General features: G+C 37.9%; 1 protein-coding gene across 2 annotated transcripts; it reads right to left on the minus strand.

Moving 5' to 3' along the window:
- DNAJB4 (DnaJ heat shock protein family (Hsp40) member B4) lies at positions 1 to 27,978 on the minus strand. 2 transcript variants are annotated; one of them, XM_054212111.1, is made up of 5 exons: positions 27,838 to 27,978; positions 25,679 to 25,719; positions 9,111 to 9,396; positions 5,645 to 6,219; positions 1 to 4,004 (listed from the first exon to the last, which is right to left on the minus strand). In XM_054212111.1, the coding sequence occupies exons 3-5, from the start codon at positions 9,319 to 9,321 to the stop codon at positions 3,771 to 3,773; spliced, it is 1,020 nt and encodes a 339-aa protein (XP_054068086.1). In that variant the 5' UTR covers positions 9,322 to 9,396; positions 25,679 to 25,719; positions 27,838 to 27,978; the 3' UTR covers positions 1 to 3,770. The 2 variants fall into 2 exon arrangements, with proteins under 2 accessions (XP_054068086.1, XP_054068085.1); XM_054212110.1 differs by lacking the exon at positions 25,679 to 25,719.
- Between the last annotated feature and the right edge of the window lie 4 nt (positions 27,979 to 27,982).

Raw genomic sequence — 27,982 nt, forward strand, 5'->3', positions numbered from 1 at the left:
TTCATCAATGTCCAATTTATTTCCATGTATTTCAGTATTTAGAGATATAGTAGGTGACCGAGTATTTGCCTCCTTCTCCCAAGTAGCCTTTATTAAATAATCAAGTGGTTTTTAAAACATAGCTTTTAAGTACATTTTTTTGATTAGAAAAATATTAATTTTTGTGAATCCTGGATTAGATAGATATTAATACTCATATTTTGAAGTAATTCCACAAGCTATTTTCTGCAACATATACTTTGTTACTTCTCCATAAGAAAAGAAATACAAGCATTTCATACCAGTCCTATAGTTCTGTATTTTGAGCATGAAAACAGTTGGAAAAGTTTAGTTTGCTATACATATATATATACATACCTCTAAATACACAAGATACTGCAATTCCTCAATTTAACACTACTCCTCTTACCTGAAGATGGTTACAAAATATAGTTCTAGTTGCTGTAACTTTTTTTTTTTAACAAGTTAGACTATGGTTACAATATCTTGGATTACAAAATGCTCAATTCCATTAACTTTTAAACTGACAAACGGGTATTTTAGGATGATATGCTTTTAAAGTTGTGTAGCTTATAGCATCTGCCATCATAACAAAAGATAAGAGAAAGTTAAAAACCAACTTTACATTTTTTACTTAAAAACCACATAAGAAATGTAATACGGAACATACTGAAATGGGAATTTCTTGAACAAACAATATATAGTGTTAACAATACGCGTAAGCACTAAGCAGCAATTTCTTTCTTTTTGTGATACTGCTCCAGCAATTGTTTAGTTTCTTGTAGATTTAGGACTACAACTAACTAACACTGTATGAAGAGATCTGCAGTTGAAAAATTGACTCAAACAGTGTCTCCCAGAAGTTCTATTTCTTTGATGAACAGAAATGGGATTCTTCTTGTGCTCATTAAAAAGTTATTGTAAGTTAAATCCCAACTTCCATATGATTTACTTTCCTGCAGAAAATCACATATATGAAGATAACACTGTTTTTTCTTAAGCTACCTTACAGAGCAGGTAACTACTAAATTTCCACAGGCAAAAGGCTGACAGCAAGTCTTACATATTTTCTTATGAAGAAAAATATGAAAAAAAAACTTTGAAAATGTTGTTAAAGCACTGTATTATGGTTTTAAACTCAAGTAATAAAGCACGCCTGCAAGGCATTTCTTTCACCAAAATCATGCCGCAATCAAGGGAACCAGCCCTATTACTGTAGTATAAAACTAGACTATTACAGAGGGCTTTCAATTTCCCTATACACCTTTTAACCCTAAAGACAAGTAGCTCATATTTGTATTCAAAAAAAGACTCCGTTCAAGCATGTGAAAGTTTATGGGCAATCCCTATCCCACTTTGTGTCTTAAGCAAACTCTCATTTAGCTAGGACCTAGGCTTTTCCTTCTTCATGGGAGTAAAGTTCAGCCTTTGAAAATAATGAATACTCAAGATCAGTGTGAACTTCAAATACCTGCACTAGCTAAATGCTTTTACAGTGTTCTTTGTGCATCTTTCCACTCAAGCATAGACCTACTCCCTAGGGATTCACGCTGTCCCATCAGTACCACCCATCTTTGGGCTAAGCCTCATTTGCAGGACATGGCCCATAGCACTGTCTAGTGAAAAGTGCTAAGTCCAAGTTCACAGCATCATTTAGGTTGGAAGGAACCTCTTGGGATTACGTAGTCCAACACCCGTGCTCAAGCATGGGTGCTAGGCTACAGCAGGTTGCCCAGGACCATGTCTCAGAGCTACTGAGAAGAGCTTGGCTTCCCCATCTTTATTACCTCCCATCAGGTATTTATACACAGTGGTAAAATCCCCTCAAGCCTTTTCTTCCCCAGGCTTAAAACCTCCAGCTCGGTCAGCCTGTCATACATGGCCCTGTGCTAGACCTGCTCCAGTAAGTATGTATCCTTCTTGCACTGGGGAGCCCAGAACTGGACGTAGTATTCCAGATGCATCCTCATCACTGGATCATCTCCCTCACTCTGCTAGCAAAGCTTTGGCTGTTGTTGCCACAAGGGTGCATTGCTGGCTTACGGTCAGCTTGTTGTCCACAAGGACCCCAAGGTCTTTCTCAGCAAAGCTGCTTTCCAGGCAGTGAGCTCCCAGGGTGTACTAGTGTCTTGTGCTGTTCCTCAGGGAGCAAGACTTTGCATTCCCCCTTGAACTTTATGAGAATCCTCTGTCCAGTTCTCCACCCTATTGAGGTCCCTTTGGAAGGCGGTACATCATCTGGTGTTACCAGCCACTCTCCCCAGTTTTATATGATTTGTGAGTTTGCTGAGGATGCGCTCCATCCCATAATCCCGGTCATTAATGAAGATGTTGAATAGTATTGGCCCCAGTATTAAGCCCTAGGGTACACCACTACTGACTTGCTTCCAGCTGGACTTTGTGCCACTGATTACACCCCCTTGTGCCCACTCATTTGGCCAGTGTTTAATCCACCTCACTTTCCACTTACCTAATCTGTAATTTGTCAGTCCGTCTACTAAGGTCAAGGTAGACAACATGGACTATTCTCCTGTGACCTCACTGTAGAAGGCAACGAGGTTGGTCAAACACAATTCCCCCTTGTAAATCTATGCTGACTACTCCTGATCACCTTCTTGTCCTTCATCTGTTTGGAAATGCATTCCAAGAGGATTTTCTCCATCACCTTTCCAAGGACTGAGGTGAAGCTGACTAGCCTGTAGCTCCCTGAATTCTCCTTCTTGTTTTTCTTAAAGACAGGAGGCCATTTGCTCTTTTCCAGTCTACCAGAACATCTCCCAATCCCATTCAAAGATAATTAAGAGTGGCCTTGCAATGGCATTAGCCAGCTCCCTCAGCACTAGGGGTGTAACCCGTCAGGCTCACGGACTTCCAGTTTAAGTGCACCCGAATCTGGTCCTCCACCACTGAGATTCCAGACTTCCCCTCTGGTCTCAGGGGCCTGGAATTCTTGAAGGCTTGTTTCACTGGTAGAGACTAATGCAAAGAAGGTACTGAGCACCTCAGCCTTCTCCACGTCATTTGTCACCAGTTTCCATGCCCTATTTCATTTGAAAGCAGACCCACCATTTGCTCTTTATGTACTTGTAGAATCCCTTCTTGCTGTTCTTCCTGAAGGCTGAGGAACTATCCCATAGCAAATGGCTACTCTTGCTCATCAAGCCACATGCCCTTTGCTAGACTCCCAATGCAGTCCTCAGATTCTGGGGCAATAAAGAAAATGCCTTCATTCCACTAGGGAGTGGTTCAGGAGTCCAAGCTGACTTTCCCAGCCTATGCTTTGTGCAGTGGAAGGCAACATACCAAAATTACATCTTTCATGTTTTGCTCTTTAAAATATCTATACATTTGTTTATTTCTACTTCTATCTCCAATTTCTGTATAAATTGGTAATGTTATAGATGCCATAGAGATACAAGAAATAAAGTACTTGAAGGCTCAAGTACTGTATCAGAAATATGCACTGACTTTGTAAAAACCAACTACATTTTACATTAGGCAAAATAATGAATAAACTTTTCTGATTAGGAAGATGTAAAATAAAATGAGTGGTTTTCCCTGTAAATTTTACTGCAGAAGTCATCTGTATGACTTGTACTTAACCCTTTTCTTCTCATGCAGCATTACAGTATTCCCCCCCACCCATCCCACAAAACAAAAAAAACAAATATTCCACTAGTTGTTACAGATTGCACTTTTAAAGCACAGACTTGCCAGTCTTCTGCATTTCCAGTGTCCTAGTTAAACAGTTGACATACACAGTCTTCGTTTTATGAAACTGGAAGATTTCGCCTAAGTACTTCTTTTGACGCTGGAGAAATGTTATCTGGGAAAATTACTTCAAACTCTATAATTAAGTCTCCACGTTGGTCAGGATTTTTGGGAAACGGCAAACCATATCCTATAATTCTTCTTCTCATCCCAGGCTTGACAACTTCATTTACTGTCATGGGTATGGTTCTTCCTTCTATCGTTGGCACATTGATAGAGCTGCCACACAAAGCCTAAAGAAAGATTGTATCAGGAGAAAAAAGAAATTGGTCAGAATATTATTTGTACTTACAAATGAATTTGGATTATTTAGAAAAAACTAGCGTTCTAAAAAGTATTTCCACTGTGCACTACTGAGATGTTAAAATTCAAACACAGTGCCCTCTCTTCAAAAGGGAAGGGCTTCAATTTGTCATTGAATATCATGGAATTTACCAACCCACACAGTGGCCACTGGAGAGTAACTAAGCTTATATATCCTTCAAAAACTTTATCAAATAAAAAGGTAGTTGAGCAGAGAGCGAACTCTTCACTCATACTTCTCTAGAGATGTCCAGCTTCTAAGTTTCCATTGGAAATTTTGAGTCCTGTTCCATTTTTGTTTGTTTGTTTACATTGCACAGGGCTTTACTCTAATATATCATCAACCCATATTATACCAAATAGCAGAACAACATTTAAGTATCTATAAGCAGATGCATACCAAATTCCACAGCTGTCTTAGGTGAGCATTTGTGAGGCTCAGAGAAAAGCAAACAACTATTTTGGTGAACCAAAACTAAAACATCACAGACTTTCTCCTGCTTTATCCAATAGTTTGTTTTCATTACTAGGATCTTTGATAATAACATTTTCATTCCTCCAACTTCACCTGATTCAGTACACTATGTCTATAGTGATAATGTCCAATTTACATAACAGTGCAATGAGTCTAAATAGGCTTTATCTATGAAGGAACTAGATTATCCACATCAGCATTAAATATTGTCTTTTCTCTCTCCTTCATCTCATTTTAGGTGCTTTACCTCACTTCAGATGTACTTTTAGTTAAGAATCCTTTAAGAAGGGAGCTCATAATGTACACAAAGATTTTATAATGCAAGCAAGAGTTTATTTCTCCACCTAATGCTAATTAAGAAAAAACACAACACACAGAGCACTACATTATCTTTTAAATAATGACCACGTCAAAGCTTCAGACTCTTAAGAACTCCGCCCAGTTGTCTCATTTTTCCTTTTGAAAGCCAATGTGTTTTGACTTGTAACGGAATTTTTAAAAGCTACACCATTTTTATTATTATTTATAGCTCCTATAACACCTGTTCACAATAATTTATCCTCATGAAATCAATCTCTATGTACTTTGAAATCACACTGAAATAACTTATGACATAAAAAGGCAGACTTAGAATTTGTTGGCAGTGAAAATACTTAATACATTTCTACTTTGTCCTACAGAAGTAGCAATCATATCACAGTAGTAAGAAGCATACTACATTGGATGTATTTGTTGATTGTATTTGTGTTTGTTACTTCAGCCTAATACATATTTAGCTAGAAAGGTAAAGTATGACCTTTACTCTTATTCTTCCACCCTCATTCTCTTCCACCTCCATAGCGAACAGCTTGAAATAATACTCCATTTTTATCAAAATAGCTAATGCTTTCACTATAAATAACTGTGCTCTGCAGCCACACACTGACTTTACAAGAGTAAAACATTACTTAAAAAAAAAAAAAAAAAAAAAAACAAACAAACCACCACCACCATCCAAAACTTTACTGCTGCCATACAGCTTGTGCAGTGTAGCCATTGTATCATATTGTAACAGGTTTAAACATTTATTAGAGTTCTACCAAAAGAGAACCTTACCTCCCTTAAGCTGATCTTAACAGGATAGATAATATTTGATCCATCTCTCTTGAAGTGAGAGTGAGGTTTATCTTTAATGATAAAAACAATATCAGCTGGAATTGTGTTCGGTGTTTCATCGCCTTCTTTTGGAAAAGTGATTTTGGTGCCTTCTTTCCATCCTCTTTTTATCTCAATAGTAAGAATTTTGTCCTCTGTTCGGACACTTCTACCATCTGGGTTAAGCCTTTTACGTGAAATCCTCATCCTTTTTGTGCAGCCATGATAGATCTCTTCCAATGACACTTTAAGTTCATGGATTACAGGGGGATCTTGTTTACGACGCAACTGGCTACCAACTGTATTCCTTTCCCTTGGAAACCCATTCATACTAAAACTAGTGAAGGATCCAAAGGGATCACCATCCACCTCCATGTCTTCAGTGTCTCTGCCACCAGGCATCCTCCTTCCAAAGAAGATCTCAAAAGGATTTGTGCCACCAAAGAAAGCTGCAAATGTAGCATGTGGGTCACCATGGAAGGAGTACCGGAAGGTACCACCCTGTCCATCAGGCCCTCCAGCTCCTCCTTTCAGACCTAAACAACACAAATAAACGAAGTGAAAAACAAATGGAATATTAGTATAAGCTTTCCTATTGTGGAGTGTAATTATACCAGAACTGATGAGTCAATAATGTGTGCAGTAGTGTGAAAGGTCTCCTTTTCAATGAGGACTCACCATCAGACTATGGAGTACCAACTAGTAATTCAATAGCTTGAACAGCAACAATGTTTCTGAAGCTCTAGAATGGCTTCTACTTCAGAAGACAAGTATTCTGACATTGCCAATTTTATTTCATATGATTGAAGCCAGCTATTCAAAGAATTAGCATCTTAAAACAGAAGACAGGTCTGCTTGACTTCATCTTTTTTTGTGCTGCACTCTGGTGGGAGTTGCTTCAAGATCACTTCTGGGAAAATTATGCAGTATCACATGCAACGTTTTCCATAGTCTTCATACCTCAGCTTTAACCCAGTATTAGTTAGCTTTACCTCTGTCTTCCTGCAATTCAGTTTGAGTAAAAGGTAACATGCCAATAGTCAAGCAGCTATATACTTCCTTAACGTTCAATTCAGAATCCCAAACTTATGACAGCTTGCATTTCTAAGATATAAAATAGGTAAGAAACCTGGGAAATCTTTTCAATCCAGACACAAATAAAAACAGCTTGGAAGCTCCTACGGCCCATTTGGGTACAGAAATCTTGCATATTTGTCACCATCTCTGTGCAAAAAAATCAGAATGTTCTCAAATAGCTTTGTTCTTTCTCTTCTCTCTTCCACAAGGACAGATCTAAATCTCATTTCTTCCGGATAAGAGTTCCCTTACAATTCACACTGGACACTCCCTTTTAATTCCTGCTTTCTCATTCCAAACACAGCTAAAAATCAATTTTCTTAAATGCCTCTTTCCCAAAAGATGATCTCCAAGTACTTCGCTGTAGTAGTTAGTGCTCTCCTGCACTGACCATTTCTGGATACCCTCTCAAACTTTTAAGATGAAAGACTGAAAGTCGTCTTAGAAGACTTTTATTTCTAAACTTACATTTGGTTACTCTTTTTTATTTTTTTATTTTTTCCAATCTTACAGCAGCTCAGCACTACAGCTGCTATCCTACTTCCATAGCCATAACAGTGTAAAGGCTTATATTAATGAAGCATGCACTCCCTCAATTTGGAAGTGGTTGGTTTGGGACTTTTTTAGCTCAGTGTTTTTAGAACTTCCATGCATAAGCTTAGTATCAGTTATCAACGGTAACCAAGTAAGACATTAGAATGAGAATGCTTCCCCATCTCAATACCAGACCATTTTAAAATTACTTAGCAACATGTAGTAAATCCTTCTTTTGCAATACTGTTAATGTCAAAAAAGCAGATCAGGGGATTTAATCTGTGATAGAAGAAGGACACCTCCCAGAATAGCTAGCCAAAAGCTGGTATTGAAGGTACATCAAGTTCCTGGCTGTCAAAACACTGAGGTTTCTTCCTTCCTCCCACCCCAATCCCTGCCCTTCCCTCACAACTCCTAGTTACACTCTCAAATGCAACCGAAGAGCTTTGAGAGCAATTGAGGCACCAGGAAGTATTTTCAGATTCACCATTCTAAAAATTCACATCTTGGTTTAATATTATGCCCCAAATAAAAAGAAATCTATGTTTTGAACCTCTGTCTTCAAGTACACAATACCAGGATGCCAAAGGCTGCATTGCTTTATATGCTTTAATTCAAACTCCTTGTTATTTTGGGAAAATAGTTATGATGAGCTGCTGCAGAGGAATCGAAAATGCAAATGAATCCACCACATAAAAAGGTTTTTAATGATACGCAGAAAGGAAGCAGGGGGTGAGAAGGAAGAAGTGCAAGAAGGCAAAAGACCCAAAGGTCTGCTGTGCTATCTACATAAACACTTTTTTCCTAGAATGTTTCAGTAACAGCACTAAAGCTTTAAATACATGCATTGGAACAAAAGACAGAAAACTTGCATCCTCTGTAGAAGATGAAGGTCTTCTACGTTAATTTATGGTTGTTAACAATTGTATTAAGTCTTACAGATAACAGAGGACCGAATTTTATTATGTGTTGATAAGAACCCACAATTTTCCCCAAAGTACTGCTATTTAGGTTTCCTTCCTTATATTAGTAAAAAACTTGTCCCTGAGTGAACAGCAATGAGTGGACCTACTTGTCACAACAGAAGTAATCATTTCATGTGGAATTTCTGACACCATACATTAAAGGGGAGGGATGTTAGTGACTTCCTCTATTGCTCAATCTTAAGACTGAAAGTCACGGTGGTAAAAAAATAAAACAACCCTCATCCTCTCCAGATAACCATTTTAGGATAAATACGACATTTCTGAGGCCTCATTCTCTTGGCATGTTATCACTGTTTACAATTAAAGCTAAAAAATTGTTCTGGTATTTCATGACATCAGCCAAATTCTTTCCTCTCCAGGCAAGAAGCCAAGGACAACTACAGACTGGACACCTGGGCTTCTGCTCAGGACTGTCCTGCATAGATCAAGCAGACTGTCCTTTAGCAAAAATTTAAGAAAAGAATAAATATCTTCCCAACCGCACCTTAAAAAGTCCTAGGGCAAGGGAAGACAGCAGTAAGATATCGCAGAAAGCTATTTACGGGTCATACAAACTTTTTCAATTCAGTAACTTTTTGCCTGTCAAGTATCTGTAATTTTTTAAAAAAAAACATAAAAACACATTAAAATAAGAAATTAAAACTAGATCAGCATTAAAACTGTGCAATACATTTTACATTTAAAAAGCTGATGAGTCAAACTTCCAAGCAGTACAAATACATTTGCCTAAAAATCAATACATACCATGTTTTCATGCATCATCTATGTTTATTTTGCTTCATTCAAGACAATTAAAGTGACCAATCAGAGCATAACAGAGATATACATACCTTCCTCCCCAAACTGATCATAAATGTCTCTCTTTTTGGGATCACTCAGCACTTCATAAGCTTCTGCAATCTCTTTGAATTTTTCCTCTGCATGGGGAGATTTGTTCTTATCTGGATGCCATTTAAGTGCTTGTTTTCTGTAAGCCTTTTTGATATCCTCGTCAGAAGCTCCTTTTTCAATTCCCAGGATAGAATAATAATCTTTCCCCATCCTGAGTGTAAGAAGAATTCAGATTTTCCTTGCTATAAAGAAAGCAGTGTCCAGTGTCTTAGCAATGTAGAGATGCTAGAGAAGGAAAAATAAAAATCAAATTTGGAATTGAAACAAACAGAACTGTTATAAATCAACAAACTCCCCGATACATTAAAGAAACACTAGACAGCTTCTCCGTATTTCATTCCTTCCCCTGTTGCTCATTTATAAATAATTATACACAGTGGACAGAACACAGCCCTCTTTAGAGTCCTCCCACCTACAGTACGTGTCTCCGCTCTTTCTAGAACGACAAATAATACAGGACGTCACTTCCCCGACTGCCCCAGCTGAAACAGTCTGCACAGCTTTCACTCTCTCACACACACACGCGCACAACACACGCACACAGAGAAAATGCTGAACTTCTATTTCCTCCCTTCTCAAACAACTAGAAAGTTTAAAGGTTTAATAGTGTGATACAGTCAGCTCTAAAGACATAACTGTCCCAAGAGAAATGCAGTAGCCCATATAAAGTAATTATAGCATTTTACTTCACAGTTTCTATAGAGACAGCTGCACATGTAACTGTTTTCCAAATATATCAACATGGATTTGCACCCTTTCCAGCAGAGTACGAAGTATTTTACACCCACCTTAACTACAAAGCATCAGAAAACATAACTTAATTTCTTTAAAAACAAAATTAAGCCACCCTCAACCAGAGTTGACTGCAGACCTTTATTATTAAGCAGTAACAAATCAAATCGGAGGAAAAAATATCACTCAATTTACAACAACTCAAGCCACTCAAAGCAGACCAAAACTGCGTTTCCTCCCCACTTCTACACAAGAGGCAACATCAAGACTATTACAGAAGCAAATAGCTTTCACCTCATGAGACAACAGTAGTGGAAAAATACCTGGTTCTCACACATTTGTTTTATAATACATAGTGAAAATTTTACTACTGAAGTACTTCTCATGCTCTGCAGAGGGAATGGCATGACATTTCAGCCTGCAAGATTTCTTTTATGTCTCAGTTAAAAGCTATAGGTCAAGAAATCATCCTTACTTGTCAGCATGGTGATAAACTTCACGGCTGATTAGCATAGCTTGAAAAATACTCCTCCCTGGAACAAAGTATTAATATGCCAGTTTTGCTCATACCTAGAAGCTACCTGCTGTAGGAAGACCTCTCTAGGCTCAATTATGACATTACCCGTATGAAGACAATTAGGCTGAACTGCCTTCCTTCTAACCATAACAAAGTTTAAGCAAAGTAGCATGTAACAGTCAAGGGACTATCAAACTCAAGTGGAGCACACTAACCTTCTGATTCAGGGAACATTATATTTGAAGGTGTTTTCCAGAACCTGCTCTAACTTAAAAGAGGCCTGATGAGAAGAGAAAGAAATTTTCTCCTTAAGAGTACTAGAAAAAGATTTGTGACTTTTTTTAAAAAGGCAAACAAAAAACAAAACCAAAAACAAGCCACCACATATGTGTCATCCCTCTATTCCTCACATCATATCTATTCTTTTCCAGTTTCTGCACCAGAATTGACGAGATTCCCTCAATGCATCCAGGATTTGCTTAGTTATTTTCTTTTAAATTTCCTCTTGGAATAGGGGTGGAATAGATGAAGACAGAGCAGTACAAAGAAAAGATTTCATCACAATATTTAAGAAAGCAAGAACTTTTGTATATCTGTAGTTATTATTTCAAATGCAACAGAGGCCAAAGGGTATTGAAAGAAGGAATCGACTACCCTTGCCACCAAGTCTCTCGGGACTTACTTGCATTTTTGGAACATTGGGAGCCACAAGGTTACAGAATCAATTATCTTTACAGCTGAAGAAGGAAGCTGTAGCTGAACTCCACATGGAATAAAGCTATTCTTTAACTAATCACCCTTTTCATCTTTCTTTAAAGGGTGCTCCTTTTGTTAATTTACTATTAGTATTTCAGGCAAATTCTTGTAGACCCATGTCCTAAATTTAATATTTTCTCCACAATGGAATTCTGAAAGCAGTAGGTACAACAGTTTGAATTAAAGCAGGACTTCAGTGGATTTAATACAAAATATAATACCACTCCCTAAGAAGCTACTTTACATACACATTTTAATGGGCAGTTTAACTTTACCACACTCAATAAATGGTTGCAAATATGACAAGTTGCCATCCAAACAAAGCAGTTACTACAACTCTGAGCAACAAAAACAAAAAACAAAATTCATCACTATTGACAGAATAAGACTTAGAGCAGCACTAAATTCTCTTGCAAAACTAGCAGTACAAGGAATTATTACGCTCAGCTGTACTCCCATGATATGGTTTGAGCAACCACTGGTGGGGTTGTAACTGATATCAATTGAAGTATTCCCACCAGTGAGGGTCTGATAAGGACCCCATGATATATGTGTCACTGTATTGTCAGCACAATAGAATTGTCAAAAAAGCGATAGCTCAGATTAGTTTCAGGACTGTATTTTTCATTAAGTTTTTCAAGACCTCTGGTCCACCAGAGGGGCAGAGGGTGCATACGCTCGCTTAAAAAACAAGGTATTAAAAATGTCTCCCTTTGAGAATATTATATTAAACACTTACCTCTTCTTTTAAATATCAGAAAAATACTCAAGGGTCTGCAATTAGCCAGGCTTAGTGCTCCCCCCTCCCCATTTTGTAAAACACGGTAATTAGTTTCACAGGTTTCATTAAAAAACCCAATAGTCAGGACTTCTTCTTAAATCGAAAGTTTCTTCCTCTTGAATGTCAAAACTTACAGAACAAATCCTGGTAACAACAACAAAGTCACACTGGGACTTTTTGCTGAAAATCACAGTGAGTAAGTGTTCAGGCATCCTTCTCTCCCTACAGAGGAGAACACGCTATTCTGGCATAAGTGCCAAATTATACCCTAATTAGGTAAATTATTCCCTAAAAATGAAATTACTTAAGATTCTGAGTGAGATGTACAGCAACAGATACATTATTTCTACATCCTACCCTGCATGAGATCTTCACGTCAGAATGAATTTACAGTCTGGAATTTCATATCTTCTAAGAGATGATGGGATAATTGAAGCACCTCCTTCTAGAAAGCACGTTCTTTCTTTTTCTTCCATGTTAAGACCTTCCTTTTATCATATAATCAGAGATCTTTTGTAAAGATCTTTTTGGCTGCAGTTCCTCTCCGATGCTTATCCAGTTCTTTAGACAATTTGTAATAGATTGAGAGATAAGACTATCTTAAAAATAGTGATTTTTTTTTTTAAATTAAAAGACTAGCATGCACAAGAGTCCTTGCATTTCAGTCACCACTTACTTCAGAGATTGACACCTTGTGTCCAAGTACCACAAGACACCTCTACTCTCTGCACATCTGCTCATCCACAGTTCTAATTGCAGCATACTGGGATGCATGCTCACCCTTTATTTGGACTTTTACTGCAAAGAGGGGTGGTTGCTGTGATTTGGTTTGTTTAGGGAGCATTAAGAGCACAGAACCCAATAGATCCTATGTAGCCAAGGGTGGCCTCGGCTGTGAGAAGCCATCAGTACAAGTGCATCCTGCAACTTACTCAAGCCTCGCAGAAGTAAGCCACTAACCTACATATCCATAAAATAGTTAAGGCCATAATCTAAGACTTCGATTAAGAGTGCCCCTGAGTGAGTGCTAAGCAACTTTTTAGACATACAAATCAAGCAATGCACTTGGCTGTGACACCACCTCAAAAATGCTATTAAAAAACCCCACCACCAATTAGTTACCTTTCTTCCTCATTCTACCACATCAACATTTCTCTGACTGATATATCACATTATGAATCAATGAACCATATATACCTATATATAGGTATGAACCATCAGCTCTTTGTTTACACAGTCTTCAAATACAACAACTGCATTCCATTTCAGGCATACAGAGAAAAAAGTTTTTATCATCATTGTATTATCAAATGGTATCTATGAAGCTTTTGCTTGTATTCAATTCTGTAAACCAACTTTCTTCCAAACTATGCTCAATATTCACAATACTACAAAAAAAAAATTAATTGCAAAATTCTGACTTTAGTAGAACCTGCCCTTCCTCCCAAATACCTTATTCGAGGGTGGGCGCAGACATAAATAGGAGAGTATTTCAGATGTCTGTGTAGTATGTAAAATTTCACATATTACAGAGGCATCTGACATACAAGACTTCTATGATGGAAGAATCCTAGCTGTTTGAACATATTACTCTGATTCAGTCCACTTCACATCCATAAACTTTCATGGGGCCTGTCACTTTGTAGACACCAGTGAAAACAAGCACGCTTCCACAGGAGCAGGTTTTAAGCATTTATTTATTTATTTATTGCTATGTGTATCATGCTAAAGAACTAAAATGTCAAGCAAAGCAAAGATTTTTATCCACCTGTTTATCTACAAGATGTACCTAATAAAGACCAGATCTTTGGCACAATATACCACTCCAAACGTTATGTTTAATTTTCAAATAAATTCTGTATATTTTTCTGTTATTTTCTGAATTCTGCTAGAATACGGATCTTTCAGTGCGATATTCCTCGGGACTTGTTAGCTGCTAAGTTTTTAGGATTTCAGTTCAAGCTTTTTAAAGTTGATTGGGGAAAAAAATCTGTGCGTCTTCAACTGTATAAAATTACTAAAAAGCCAAATACACAATTTATTAAAATATTTTATTAATTCTCAGGAAGACCAAATAAAATTTTTAAACCATATAGAACTTGCCTAATATAAGCCCACTCTTATCTGCAGAGTATTTTCTATGTTCTTTGATCAAAAACAAGAAAGTGACACTAACTTTTGTAATACAAGACTTCAGTTTTTTAATTTAAAAATGTCTACGAAATATACACTAGAAAGCTGAAAATTGTTCCTTCAACAGTTCACCTTCACTTCTGAGACTGAGTTTGACTACCCTATTCAGCATTCAGTTAGTATTTCAGTAAAGTGGTTGTTGCTTTTAAAATATCTTTCCCATTAGTCTCTCTGAACAACCACAGTTTAACTCACGTACATGTGGACAACTGCTACACATAACAACTTTGGCAGAACAGCGGGAGCAAGGTCATACCACTTCCAGCTCTTAGAATAGTTGCATTCATAATATTAACTTTGAATTAATTGCTTTCTTTAAAGAAGCCTTCGTAAGAATAACTGAAATTAAGATAAAGACAAGGAAACATTCACAATAACAGACACACTGAAATCAAGTTCTAGATTAATCATGAATTAGCACCAATATAAGGTTATTTTAAGGAAAAGCTTCTAGCAGAACTGTGTCATTATTCCCTGAAGTATCTGAAGTTGAATAAAAATGCTCATTATTTCCTTTAAATTAAACCATTTCTTCTGCATTTCTCACCTATTAAACTTCAGAAACAAAACTGAAAAAGACAGGACTAGATCACAGAACAAGTTAAAGAGCAAACAAAACCACAAAGGCAAATTCCAGACAGATCACAACTATAAATATACATGTGCACATAAATGTCAAGGCAGAGGAGCCAAATTCCTCCCCAGAAAAAACTCTTTCACAATTAAGTATCATAATATTTGCAAACCCACTTTAATGGATGAAATAAATTGACATTTATCTACAATGTTTTGAAGAAAGGCACATCCATGTACAGCAGTAAAATTTCGTATAAGATCCCCCACTGTTTTCCCAGAGAAAAAAATTTTAACAAAGACTTTTCTCCCCACCATTTTTAACTGTATGTAGCTGTTGACTGAGCTACGTTTATACTTTTGGACTGTGAATAAGACCCTGTACGTGCAAACCCCATTCATGAATGCATTAGAGTTTCACTACAGAAATATTCAGTACCTGGTCTCATATAGAGAAATAAATTTTACAGTTTACAACAGAAGGAACAAATAATTTTTTTTATATATCTAACATAAAATGCAATGTGAAACCTGCAGAGCTCTTTCTAATCTATCCATGGCCCTAAAACAAAAGCTTCGTCTAGTCACGCACTTCATACACAAGCAACTACCCAAATTTATCAAATGCTTACTTCAGTTCTCTGTACAAACATGCTGCTACTGTGATGGAAGTAAAAAGTTTATAGTACATAAGGATTCTGGGGCTGATTTTACAAGAAAGTAAAATACCACATAAAAACTTAAAACAATTAATAGAATTACAAAGTTATAATAGACAGTGACATTAATTTTGTTGAATAGCATACTTGAGTAATTAGGCACGCTTATATTTTCATATTGCATACATTGTGTCTTTGAGACACACTTACTTTTAAAAAATTCAAATTGAAATGCACACAAAACTATTTACGCCAATCTGAGTGCTACACACATCATAATTTCTTTCCTGAGGCACATGCAACAGTGCAATTTAATGCAATTCACTGGCAACTGTTGACTTTGATTCCTCACAGATTAAAAAGGAAGAAATGTAGTGGAACAGGTATAGTCATCTTTTACAAAAATATCTGGCTTCCATTAGAGATATAGCTAAGTCACTGTGAAATAGTACTTCATAGGACACATACCTACTACACTTTCTGTATTTAAAAGTTGATAGTGTTGTCCAGAAAGATCTGGTCTGATTATTTTTGATTCAAGAAGAGATATTAAACTAAACTGCAGAATAGAAAGTTATCCAAGACAATTAAACTCACTATATTTAAGTTATACCAGCCCTAGCATCAACAAAAATATTTTCTATTTTATATTGGCAGTATCTGCTTTAAAATAAAGTTTATAAAGATGAAGTTATGCTCCTACCAACAGGCCAAAGGACACATTTCTAAGGTCTTCTGTGGGTAAGCTTACTTTAAATATACATTCCAGAGTTGACATGAATTTACAGCTCAAGTTCAAATGTTAAATCTCAAAATGCACACTGCTATCACTAAGAGATATACTGTTACCACTTCTGAACTTTCAAAATGAATTCTTAAGCCTGTGATTCATGCAGCCTTCAATTTTATTTGGAAAATCTACATGACAAGACAGCAGGCACTGTTAGCAATTTTTTTTTTTTTAAACTTACTTTTCTTTTTCTTGTTACTTTGGTAATGGTAGACCAAATGCTAGAAATACTATGTACAACTGAAAACGTCCATCATATTTTCCACATTAAAACTTACTTTTGTTTATTTTATATTAAGTTCTAGGGTTGGGTTCTTCTCTTCAGCAAATCATTATTCTCACTATATATAAATTACGACTTATGTAGAAGTACAAGCAATACTAGAAAAAGAAAATAAACCGATTTAAATCTCAAGTGGTTTTTATATTATACATGGTTACAACTATCTTCAAAAACACGACTAGGACACTAGCCACACATGCACACTGATCCTTCATCACAACATAGCAAATTTACATGTCATTAACATAAAGAATTGCTTTCTCATACCTGATTCCTGTCTACCAAGTCACAATCTCTGCTATACATGAAGAACAAAAATACACTTGGAAGAATGTTCCAAATTTAACTTTCCACCTCCGAGGGGGAATGAACATCTTCTTGCAAGTACGCAAAGTTTCTAGGACTCAGCTATGAGGTATTGCATAGATGAAAAAGCAGCTAAACCCCCCTTACTTCACAATGGCGTGATCAACTACTTCAGTCAAGTACCAGACTTGCACTTAGAAAAACAAAAGGAAACATCCAAAGTATGGTCACACAAAGCAACACACACACGAAGTATTTTCATCTATAGATTAAGGCTTCCCTCCTCTGAAAGAATACAGATTCCACAAGCGCTTTTCAATTCTTTACTTAGATCCAGTGTCCTTTTCAATACCCACCCACATAAATTTCTGTAAAAGGACTCTTCCTCAAAACAAGTTGATTGGTCAACCAGGAAAAATGCCAATCATGCAAAACATTTAACAGGTTCCCTCATGTTACTGACTACGCCTATTTACCACACTCACTATTACAAACTTCAAGTAGTTAAGGACATTGTTGCCATACATACTTTTGTAAACATCTATATAGGAAAGTGTACTGTGTTGGTAAGGAAAAATATCTTCTCACTGTTGTTACAAAAATATAATCAAATTCATAAGGAAGCTGAAGTTCTGCTACCTCCACGGAAATGTTCTGTTTTGACAAGTTCTGCACAATTTACTATTAAGTTATCAGTTTGGGGCATAGAAAGCAGAAAAATATAGTAATTAAAGTTCTTCCTTTCAATTTTATGTAAAACAAGCCTGGATTTTTGTCTTAACTACTAATCACTCAGGAATTTATCCAAGACTCGAGGAATTCTGTCCTGAAACAGCCTGTATGCAAATGATGAGTTAGACTTAATCACACATTTATCACACTGTAGCAGTCAGGTTTCTCCCATGCCACCAACCTTCCCAAGTTGGTTAAATGACAAGCAAAGATGTTAATTACGATGAACAGTTTAAGGCTTCATAATTGTTCACTGTTTCCCTCCAATACTAGTTGCTTTTAATTTGATTGTATTAATGTTTAAGTTTTATAGCCTTTCTGGTAATTGTTTTAAGAAACAATATACTGCTGCAATACAAGTCTTTCAGATTCTCAAGTGGTAACATACTCAGACACTAAATATGTTTTCAATATTGTCACATAGGAATATTTTATTGGTTATACATATGCCACAGTCTTCCATATTACACTTTTCTCAGGATGAATAGTATACCACATACTAAGATAAGGCAAAAAGGCAAAACGAAAAGGCAAAAGAAATACTGATTAATTCTGATCAGTGTCAAAAAGAATATAAGATTGCTTGGTAGCAAAAAAAAAAAAAAAGAAAAAAAAAGGCAGCAAAAGAAGTGTTAGGACTTACTAGGAAAGGAATAGAGAACAAAACAGAAAGCATTATTATAGTATCATATGAACAGTATAGTATCATATGAACCGATAGTACATCTATACTGTAACACTGTAGGTCTGTTCCCCTCAACTCCCCAAAACCAACTATAATATTTTTTTTAAGTGTTCAGAGAAGAACCATAAAAGATTATCAAAGACAAGAAAGTGCTTCCACACGAGAAACAACTGAGGAGGCTTGAGTTCTTCAGACTGTAAAAAAGACAGAAGTCACAGAGGTCTACAAATGATGGAGAAAGGAGGAGGAGACATGAACTCTTCATACTCCTATCTAAGCCAGAGCCACTATGTGAAACTAGCAGAAACCAGTTTCAACAATAAAATTAAGAAGTTCTACAAGTGATAGAATTGTCTGTCAAAGGACACTGAAAACTCAAAAATGGTTTTCAGTGGGACACTGAAAAAATACTGTAGAAGAGATACACTGCGAGTTTCTCAGCAGAGAAGTCAGAGCCGGAATTCCCTGAGCTGCAAATATTTGGATGCTAGGAAGGTGGAAAAGAGGACCAAGCCTTTACTCTGTTCCAGTTTTCCCTGAAGCATCTACTTATGGCCACTTTTGAATGCAAATTACGGGGCTAAACAGACCACTTAATGGAAAACCAGTCCAGCATTCTCTAGATGAGCACCCTCATTAGATTCATGAAAATCTCAATATAGTGCAATTCAGCCACTTCCATGTTCTAAAGAATGAACGCTTGCTAACACAGAAGCTTAAAATGGCAGCATTGGCACTATGTAATCAACCTCAGTGACAGGCAAATCCCGTCCAACTGTAAGCGTTGGAAATCTGCTTCAACTAACAGAAAAGAAGTGTTTCAGTACTCTTTATCCTAGCATGCTTCCTTGTCCTGTAACCGGAGTATTATTTGGTGTATGTTTTTAAAAAAAGATTCAACTCATTTATTAGTACTGCCAAGGAGGGTTGGTGGGGGCTTTTTTGTTTTGGGTTTTTTGGGGGTTGGTGTTTTGTTGTTGTTTTGGTTTTTTTAAATGTACATACACTAGAGGCATATTACTTGAAACTGACTTAAAACTACAGTCCAGGGTACCACTCGCAACCATCCTGTCTCTTTCTCTCCTGCCACCTCTCCATCTGTTCTCATGAAAAAAAGTACCAGTTGCCTATAGGCTCTAAGATAATTCAACACATACCCCCCAAAAAAAACCAACTGAAAAGTGTGTAGACCTCTACTCTCATCTTCCTACCTGCATATCTGTTTATTATACAAACCTTGGAAAATAAGCAATGGATATTAAGGTTATCTGTATTGTTTTCCATCTAAGTGAAATAAAGAGAGGTATTGTTTACAATAAGCAGACTTTTTTAAAACAGGTGTTTAGTAACACTTGTAAGGATGTTTCTAATGTTCCCGTTTTCAGTAAAAGTGAGGCTTAATTTGACATTAACACTCGATGGATGCAGCCCCACTCTTGCAGCACAGAAGGGGCAGCAATCTCCCTACAAGTACAAAGAATAACCAGCTCATATGCTACTCTTTCTACAGCCCAGTATTCTCCACCCCACAGTCAAGGGCCAGCTGGCACAAACCAAAGTAACATTTGCTCTGGGCTAGCTGAGACTGGACACAAGGCCAGCCAGCTCAGACCCTGGGAACTGCGACTGGCTCCCTGCCAGTTCTTCCACCAAATGAATCCTGATGCAGAAGAACTCCTGTGACCTAACAGTAGTGCTATGTACTGATTAACAGGAAAAGGACAATGGAAAAATAGTGCTGGTTTCCACAATAACCCTTGCTGACTTTCCTTCAAGAAACTGGAATGGAAAAACATTTTTTTAAAAGGCATTTTAAATGTGTTTATCTCAATGTGCAACCTAAAGTTAGTTATCACAACTACCTTATCAACCAGGAAACATTAGGATGGGCAGACTGTTTCATTTAATATCTATTTCAATAGAAGTAGCACACAACAGCTCCTCTTTTAGCCTTTCACCTGTAGAAAAGGGAGGGTATCTGCCATCTATAACAATTTATTGGTGTTTTGCCTTAACTATAGCAGCAATTCCTTCATTCACAGCAAAGGAATCCTAAGGGGTTTCTTCCACCAAACAATGTAATTAACAACCTGTTGTCTCAGCAAAGAGGCAGCACCACAAAATTCAGGGCACCTGTAGAATAAAGACAGTCCTTACAGGTTAGCTCTGGCTAAAAATCTCTGGGAAGTTGGCACTGGCATGACTCAGACATGACCTGATCTGAACCTGAAGTCTCTCTTTCCAATGGTTCTCAGCGTATCACTTAAGTATTTGGAATCATTCTATTTCAATAATAATAATAATAAATAAAAACGGCCCCAACACACTGCCAGTTTGGAACATAACACATTATAGAAATATTTTCCTAACAGTGAAGATGCTCTACAGCTTTATACTGAAGAGCGATAGGCTCGTCTAGAATTGTACCACTACTTCACTCATGTTCCATAATTAAGGAAAGACAGAAGTCATGTCTGCAAGGCATTTTTTCTTCTTGCAAAAGTATTAGATTTTTTTCTGGCATAGTTAAAAAGCTATCGGTAAACAGAACAGCTAAGAGAAAAACACTGACTAAACATGACACTGATCATAGTTATGGGTCACATGTAAGAGGGGGAAGGGTAGGTGGAAGATGCCTGCACAATCCTTATCCACACTCTACTTGGTTATTTTTTTCCTGTAATAATGACAGAAATTAATAGTTTCCAGCAGAAAATAACCTATTTTCTCAGTCTTGGTGAAGAAAGGAACTCCAAAACAAATAAATCTGCTTGAAAAAGTGACTCGGCTACACTGTATTGTTTTTAATTGCTATTAAACTCAAACAAGATGAAGGTTATTAATGCATTACCAAATAAGGAGGTGCACACATTTTTGCTGTGGACATGTGACCACACTCTTCTTACATAAGCAAAAGGAGATGGTCACACTAGATGCTTTTTCCAGAACGCGCTCGTCAAAATCCCACCCAGCTGCTCTGATTCAGACAGCTAGTTTCACACACAAGGCTGAAAGCACACGCACTGAACCGTTGTATAGACAGGAATTTCATAAGGAGATGTCAGAACAACTCTGTTTAAACTGGGAGGAGAACATATGCCAGGACACCTAAACTCACTTGATTTAAGTAGAAACAATAAGAATATACTTCTGTTCACCTACAGAAGACAGAAATACAGGCAGTCCTAGTTATATTTATCAGAACCTGCTGTAATAGAAGTCAAAATAGTTGCTATTTAGTCTTTCAAATGTTTCAACCACATCCCACAGCTCAAATCAGGTTTCTTAGTTGGTTTCCCCTGCCCTTAGTCAACCTAGAAGAGTTTTGGAAAAAGAAGATGGGAGGGGGGAGATTGAAGTTTGATAAACCTACGTTGCAGCTAATCTCTTTAAATGACTTTATTCGTCTAGGTTAAATAGTGCTAGGAAAGAAGGTACAACATAGAAAGATGAACAATTAAGCAGAAAAATGTCTAGATGTTCTACAGTGATGTTTTAAAGCAATGGCAAATTTCAGCATCTATTCTACTAACAAACTATAGAAATTCTATAGTTTCATGAAAATTTTCCTTCAAACTCATAATAAAAGTTTTAACTTCACATGGCAGCAAGTCCCAGAAAGACATTTCACTGTACAAAGCAACATATTTTCTTCTAACCTTTTACCTCTCCCTTCTGAAAAAATGCAGTATGAAGAATAGCAGTGAATTAGAGGACACCTGCAAACAGAAATTACCATTTCCATGACTATTTAATGAAAACATTAAATAGAATCAGTTCGCTCATAGGACATAACCCTAACAGGCAACAACCTGTACGAAGTAAACAAAAGATCCCCTCTTTATATTTTCTGCAGAAAATACCAATCCACAGCCAAAAGTTTACAGGTGTATGTGTTTTTTAATTTGTTTAAGCTAACCTTATGGAACCTCCTGTTTTCTTGCTCTTCAGATCAAGTCATATCATGACATCCACATCACTAATTTTTTTTTTGAGTGATATCTGAGATTAACCCAACAACATTCATATCTTTCCATGTCTATGCAGCATTGTTATTGAGGGCTCATTTTTAAATACAACTGGGCTTTTGATGATTACACAAAGATACATTTAACCACCAACAGATACTGAAGTGGCAGTTAGGATTACAGCTTTCTCTAAGGTGCCTAATAAATATCCTTACACATTCACAAACTTCACTACAAACATTTATTTTTCCCAAAACACATGTGTAACCCTTACAATAAAGTTTAAGAGGATTTTCAGTTTAGATAAGCGTGTCATAATCATGGTTTTATGGACTGAAGGGATTAGTCATTTAGAGCTTCTAAAGCATCTCTTCCATTTTTCCTTCCTCACCCTCAGAAGATATTTACCTTTGCCATTTTTTTAATTGACTCTGTGATATATGTACAATTTATTTAAAAATAAGGTGCTCTGAGTCACAAATTAACTAATAAAGACACTAGCTGCAATTAAACAATATCAGAAAGGCCTATGTAATAGGGAAATACACCAATCCCTTTAAAGTAATTAAGTCTTTCCCATTTTGACAGGAGAATTCTGAACATTACCGCCTTAATTCAACAGAATATGTATTTACACACTTATTAACAGGACTTGAATGCACATTCTCCAGTGTTCTGCTGATAGAGAAATACAGTAGACACTTTTATCCCCTACAGCTACTATTGCAATAGTTATTTGTTCTCCCTTTAACAGTCCCTCAGTCCCCATCTCTGCCCTTCTTAACCCCCATTCATGTGCAACTTCCATGCTAAGCTCCATCAACCAATTTATTTCAAACAAGGCCTTTCACACTCTCCACCATCTGGGAGGAGTTTTGCAGATGTTAACAGCAAACAAACTCTCTGGGCTCTCCAAACTTTCCTTCCCATGACATCCACACAAAAACATCCACCCTCCTTGAACGAGTAGGACGCTGAAGACTGATGACCACATTATCATGCTGACTAATATTATCCAGCTGCCTTTTTGCACTACATTCATTCTACACAGTGATCCACTGTCTCATTGCATACTTCAGTTGTATTTAAGGAAGAAGTAAATGTTCTCTGATTTAGACTTCTGTATTTGTGACACACCTAATGCAATTTGATAGCCTTCTGTAAACTAGTCAAAATTTCAGAGGCTAGTCATGTTAATCTTTTACTGCTCAACTGTCCTCAAGACCAGAATGAAATTTGCTGGTAGACTTCAACAGAAATCTTGGGGCAAAGACGCCCCTCTTCCCTTTTAAATTTTACTATTCTATTTTCTTTCAGCAGCTTCAACCCACTTCTAGCTTGAAATCAGATACATATGAAATACGATTCACATGAGTAAAATTTGCAAGACAAGTGCTCTAAAGAATCTACAATATTTACACAGCTTTTCTTCAAATACTTAATATAGCAAAACATTTTTGCTAAGAAAAGCAGCATGACCAAATGTAAGCCAAAACCCACAAAGACCTGGGGGTTTTTGAAGCTTACTATATAAAAGTTGGTACACAGGGGACCAGTTAGGGGCTTAAGGGGCAAGTTCACTCTTGTCCTTCCCCCAGAAGGCAAGTATCATCACTGAGTGAAGGCAGATGTGAGAGCAGCTGCAGAATGGGCTGCCCTTCCTCTTCAACACTCCCATCCCCTACACAAATACTTTTTCCTGCCCCTTCCAATTCCTTAGTAGCAACCCGTGCCTCTGCATTTTTCTGGAATGAAGCATAATAGGAATATTTGCTGACTAAGACAACACAGCCACCACTTGTATCATCCCGGGTAGGTAAATTCTGCACAGTGATAGTTTTCTCAACTGCCTATTTCAATCCTAAAAACTGTTCCCCTTGACCCTCATCTCTCTCAAAAGAGAACATAATTATGAGCATTCTCTAGATTTTGTAGACAGTTTAAGTTATGCTTTAATATTAACTGTTTTTCCACCCATACATTCTCTTTCAGATCCAAATTGTGGATCTGAAATTTGTAATTACTACTTCACTGCACGTGTAATAAATATGAAAGCTCATGACAGATCAACAGTTGTTTGGATATAAAGCATGTACTGAATCTTCTCTCAGTAGTTACTTAAGGGAGTTTTCTACTGATGATGTTGCAGATCCTGGACACCCTTTGCCAGTGTGGGAGCACCAGCTGACAGCTAGGACTGAATCAGTTCATCCAAATCTCACAAAGTGATGAAATCACCAGAAATCGATTGCAAATTTCCCCACACCAGCAAAGAATTGCAGAAAGCACAGTGGGCAGATGTAAAGCTATCACAATGGTTATCCTTCTCTGACAGTTTGAGACTGTAATCACTCTTCCTATATAGGTGTTTAGTGTACTAAACCTCCAAACAATCCAACAATAGAACTCAATGCAAGCATGCACTGAAGTGTCTTAGCTTATGCAGAGGATTTTGGTGAGCTCCACACTTTTACATCTATGCTTTTGCAATGCCTGAACTAGCTAATTTAGAAATACAGAGTATCTTTTGGTAGAAGTAAGGATTCCTTTATACACACAATACTTGATTAAAAACAAACAAACAAAAAAAGTGGTTTTTTTTTTTTCCCCAGAACTCACGACTACTTAAGTCTGTGACAATCCCTGCTATACAAAAAAAGTTTTCTGACTTGTCAGTTATCATTTGAACGAGCTGTTTCTCAGTAATTACATCTACCAGAATGTTCTAGTTGTTTTCAGTAATCATCAGGCTATGGCCTGAAAACCATGAGAGATGTCAACATCTAATAAACTTTTTCTAATCTCCCAAGGAAATACTGAAAGACTTCTTAAAACTCCATATTCTCTTTACATATTATGTTGTTTAACATCCAATTATTAAAATTCTGAAAGGTAAGTGGTAGAAGATTTCTCTACTATACATCCTTTAGTAAGAACGAGTTACTGTAGAACTGAGGCTTATTTTTCTCTTGCTCTAGCAGCACAGTGCAAATATTTGCTTACTAATCTACAACATTTAATTTCTTAGAAGGCAGATCTGAAAAATCAGGCAATGAGTAATTTTTGCAAGTGAGAAACCAGACTAAGCTGGCATATGCTGCTGTAACAAGTCAGCAAAGCATTTGAAAGAATATTGCAGTTAGCACTGTTAAGGGCTTGCATCCTCACCCTGCTCCATTAAGAGATTAAGGCAAAGGAATTAATCCCATAATGATAATTTTCTCAACAGAAGTATCATTTAATAAAGGGAAATGGAGACAGAGTGCTTAAGAGACATGGCTTTCTAGCAGATAGGTTCTAAGTGCCATCATGGGAAATACAGATAGAAGCAACTCTAACTGTTGATAAAGTTCATTAGATCAACTTAGGAACAGTGAAAATAAGGGCATATTTATATAGTATATAATATTAAAGAACTTACTTCTCTGTAATTTGCTACATTTCATGTTGTAACTATCTGAAAGGCCTAAGAAGTACAGTGACTTCACAAATTTGGAAGACTGAGGAATCATATGTATACTAAATATCTTACCTTTCCAATGAAGCAGCACCTCAAACAGTAGTAAAAAGCCACTAAAAATTAAAAAAATAACATTCACTTATCACTAGTTGTTTATGAACGCAACTAGAACATTTACAGTACCAGACAAGAGTGTTTTCCTTAGCCCAAGGCATTATAACTACTTAAAAATATCATCAGTGTTATATAGCTACTGGCTTGTCTCACAGAACTCGGCAAAGAATCATTATCCCATTTCGTAACAATAAAAACCGAAGTACGTAGACGCTCCACATCTTCTAATAAGCAAAGAGCCACAAAAGACATAGCCAGTAGCCAGTATTAGCTTCAATGCATCATAGTCAACTATTATTGCTCAACTTACTTCTTTGCATAGCATGGCTGGTATACATAGCCAAATTCTCAGTAACAAAGGAAATGAAAAAATAGTTCAAGGTCAAATTATTGTTTAGAAATAGCAAAGAGCCCAGCATGAAAATTAAGTTCCCGCTTTCCAAATCTATTTTTGCTTCCCCTCCTCCCCCACTTAGCACTTTAATGGAAAGTATATGCTAATTCTTCTGAACAGGCTTTTTCAGCAGAAGTATCTCAACAGCAAGTTTCACCTAGCTCTAATAATACACGGTAATCTGCCTAAAAGCATGTAGGAATTTTAATTTTGTGTAATATATTTAATCTTAAAACCCTTTTGAACTACGGTACTTCAAAAGTTTTATAGTAGGAAAAAAAATCTAGCACACGCTTTCAGCTTCCTTTGGTGGAGTTATCTAGACTGGAGATGCAGGATAATCTGACCTCAGCAGCAGCACTGCATCTTAAGGTCTACTAAAATGATCGCATTTATAGACGGCCAGAATCAAAGGGACCAATGAGAAAACAGGAACTTCTTAAGACAGCATGGAACTACAAGGCTAGACAAAAGACAAGACAGCAAGACACCTTTTCTCATATGACTTCAACATTTGCTCCCTTCCCGCATATAGCCCAAAACTACTCAAAGTCCAAAACAACAGTTTCTTAATTAGAAGTTCTGGCAGAGAAACACAGACTCATTTAGGTTGGAAGACACCTCCCATGCTTCAGGTTAAAAGTACACATTTAAAAAAAAACCAAAACAAACATGGTATTTATGTAATCGAGGAGCCCATGAAAAGCTACAGTTAGATACACATAAGTACATTTTTAAAATTGCAAAGCATCCCCTCAGAATAGTACAGAAAGCAGTTTCACGGCTTAGTTCCCCTTCAGTATTATCTAGTCTCTACTGCTATGATAGCTAAGTAGATATTCTATGACCTTATCTAAATGTGAAGCCTTTGCAACACTGTCATCCATACTCAGCATGACAGTTCATTCCCACCAGGTCACAGGACCTAAACAGGGCGCTGATTAAGGCATTACTGGCTCCAATTTTTCATTAAGGCTTGTGTTTGCGCAGCCAGGAAAAAAAAAATCCCCTCCCCGTTGTAAGAACTATACAATACAAAACTGTGTGACAGGAGTGATCATTTTCAACTCAGAGATAAACAACGGCGGCCACTGCAGGAGGATGCAAGCAAAGCTCGCCGAAAGGTGAACGGAAGCAGCCTGCCCCGTTCCCGGGGCGGTGGAACGGCCGAGAAGCCGTTCAAAAGAAGGGCCGGGCCGCGCCCGAAGGGACAAGCCGGGCCGAGCGCCGGGAGGAGCCGGGCCGGGCCCTGCCTCTGCCCCCTCGGCTCAACGCCGCTGCCCCTCCGCGGGGCTCGGGAACAAGCCCCAGGAGGTGCCCCTCGCCTCTCCGGCTACCGTAAAGCCCGCGCCGCCAGATGCCAAAGCTTCTCCCCCTAAAAGGGAGCTTGTGTTACAGTTTTCCCCAGCTGTCACACGGCGGCCACCACCGACAGCGCCAGGCACCGCGGCACGACGTTACGAGAAGCCCCTCCACAGGGCACCGCCGAGCTAAGGCGGGGAAAAGGCCCGGCTTCCCCCCGCTCCTCTCGGGGCTAAGGACAGCACCGCCGCCACCCTCACCTCCCGCTCCTCAGCCAGCCCAGGAACCCAGTCAGGAAGGAACAGAGTCCCCGGAGCGCCCAACGCCTCCCCAGGCGCAGTCTAACGCGGGCAGGCGGCCAAGACGCAGCGCTGCCGGTCGCCCCCGGGCTCCCTCCCGTTATCCCACTCACAGCACTCACCCGACCAACGCCACCTCAGCCGCCCCCCGCGGCCAACCGTGCTCCCTCCCGACAGCCCCCGCGCCTCAGGCACCGCTCCCACTCGCGCACCCCGCGGCTCGCAACCAAGTCACGCGAGATCTACCCGGCAACCCGCCCGCGCGGC

Source organism: Rissa tridactyla, chromosome 8, assembly GCF_028500815.1.
Source record: "Rissa tridactyla isolate bRisTri1 chromosome 8, bRisTri1.patW.cur.20221130, whole genome shotgun sequence".
NCBI classification, from domain to species: Eukaryota; Metazoa; Chordata; class Aves; order Charadriiformes; family Laridae; genus Rissa; species Rissa tridactyla.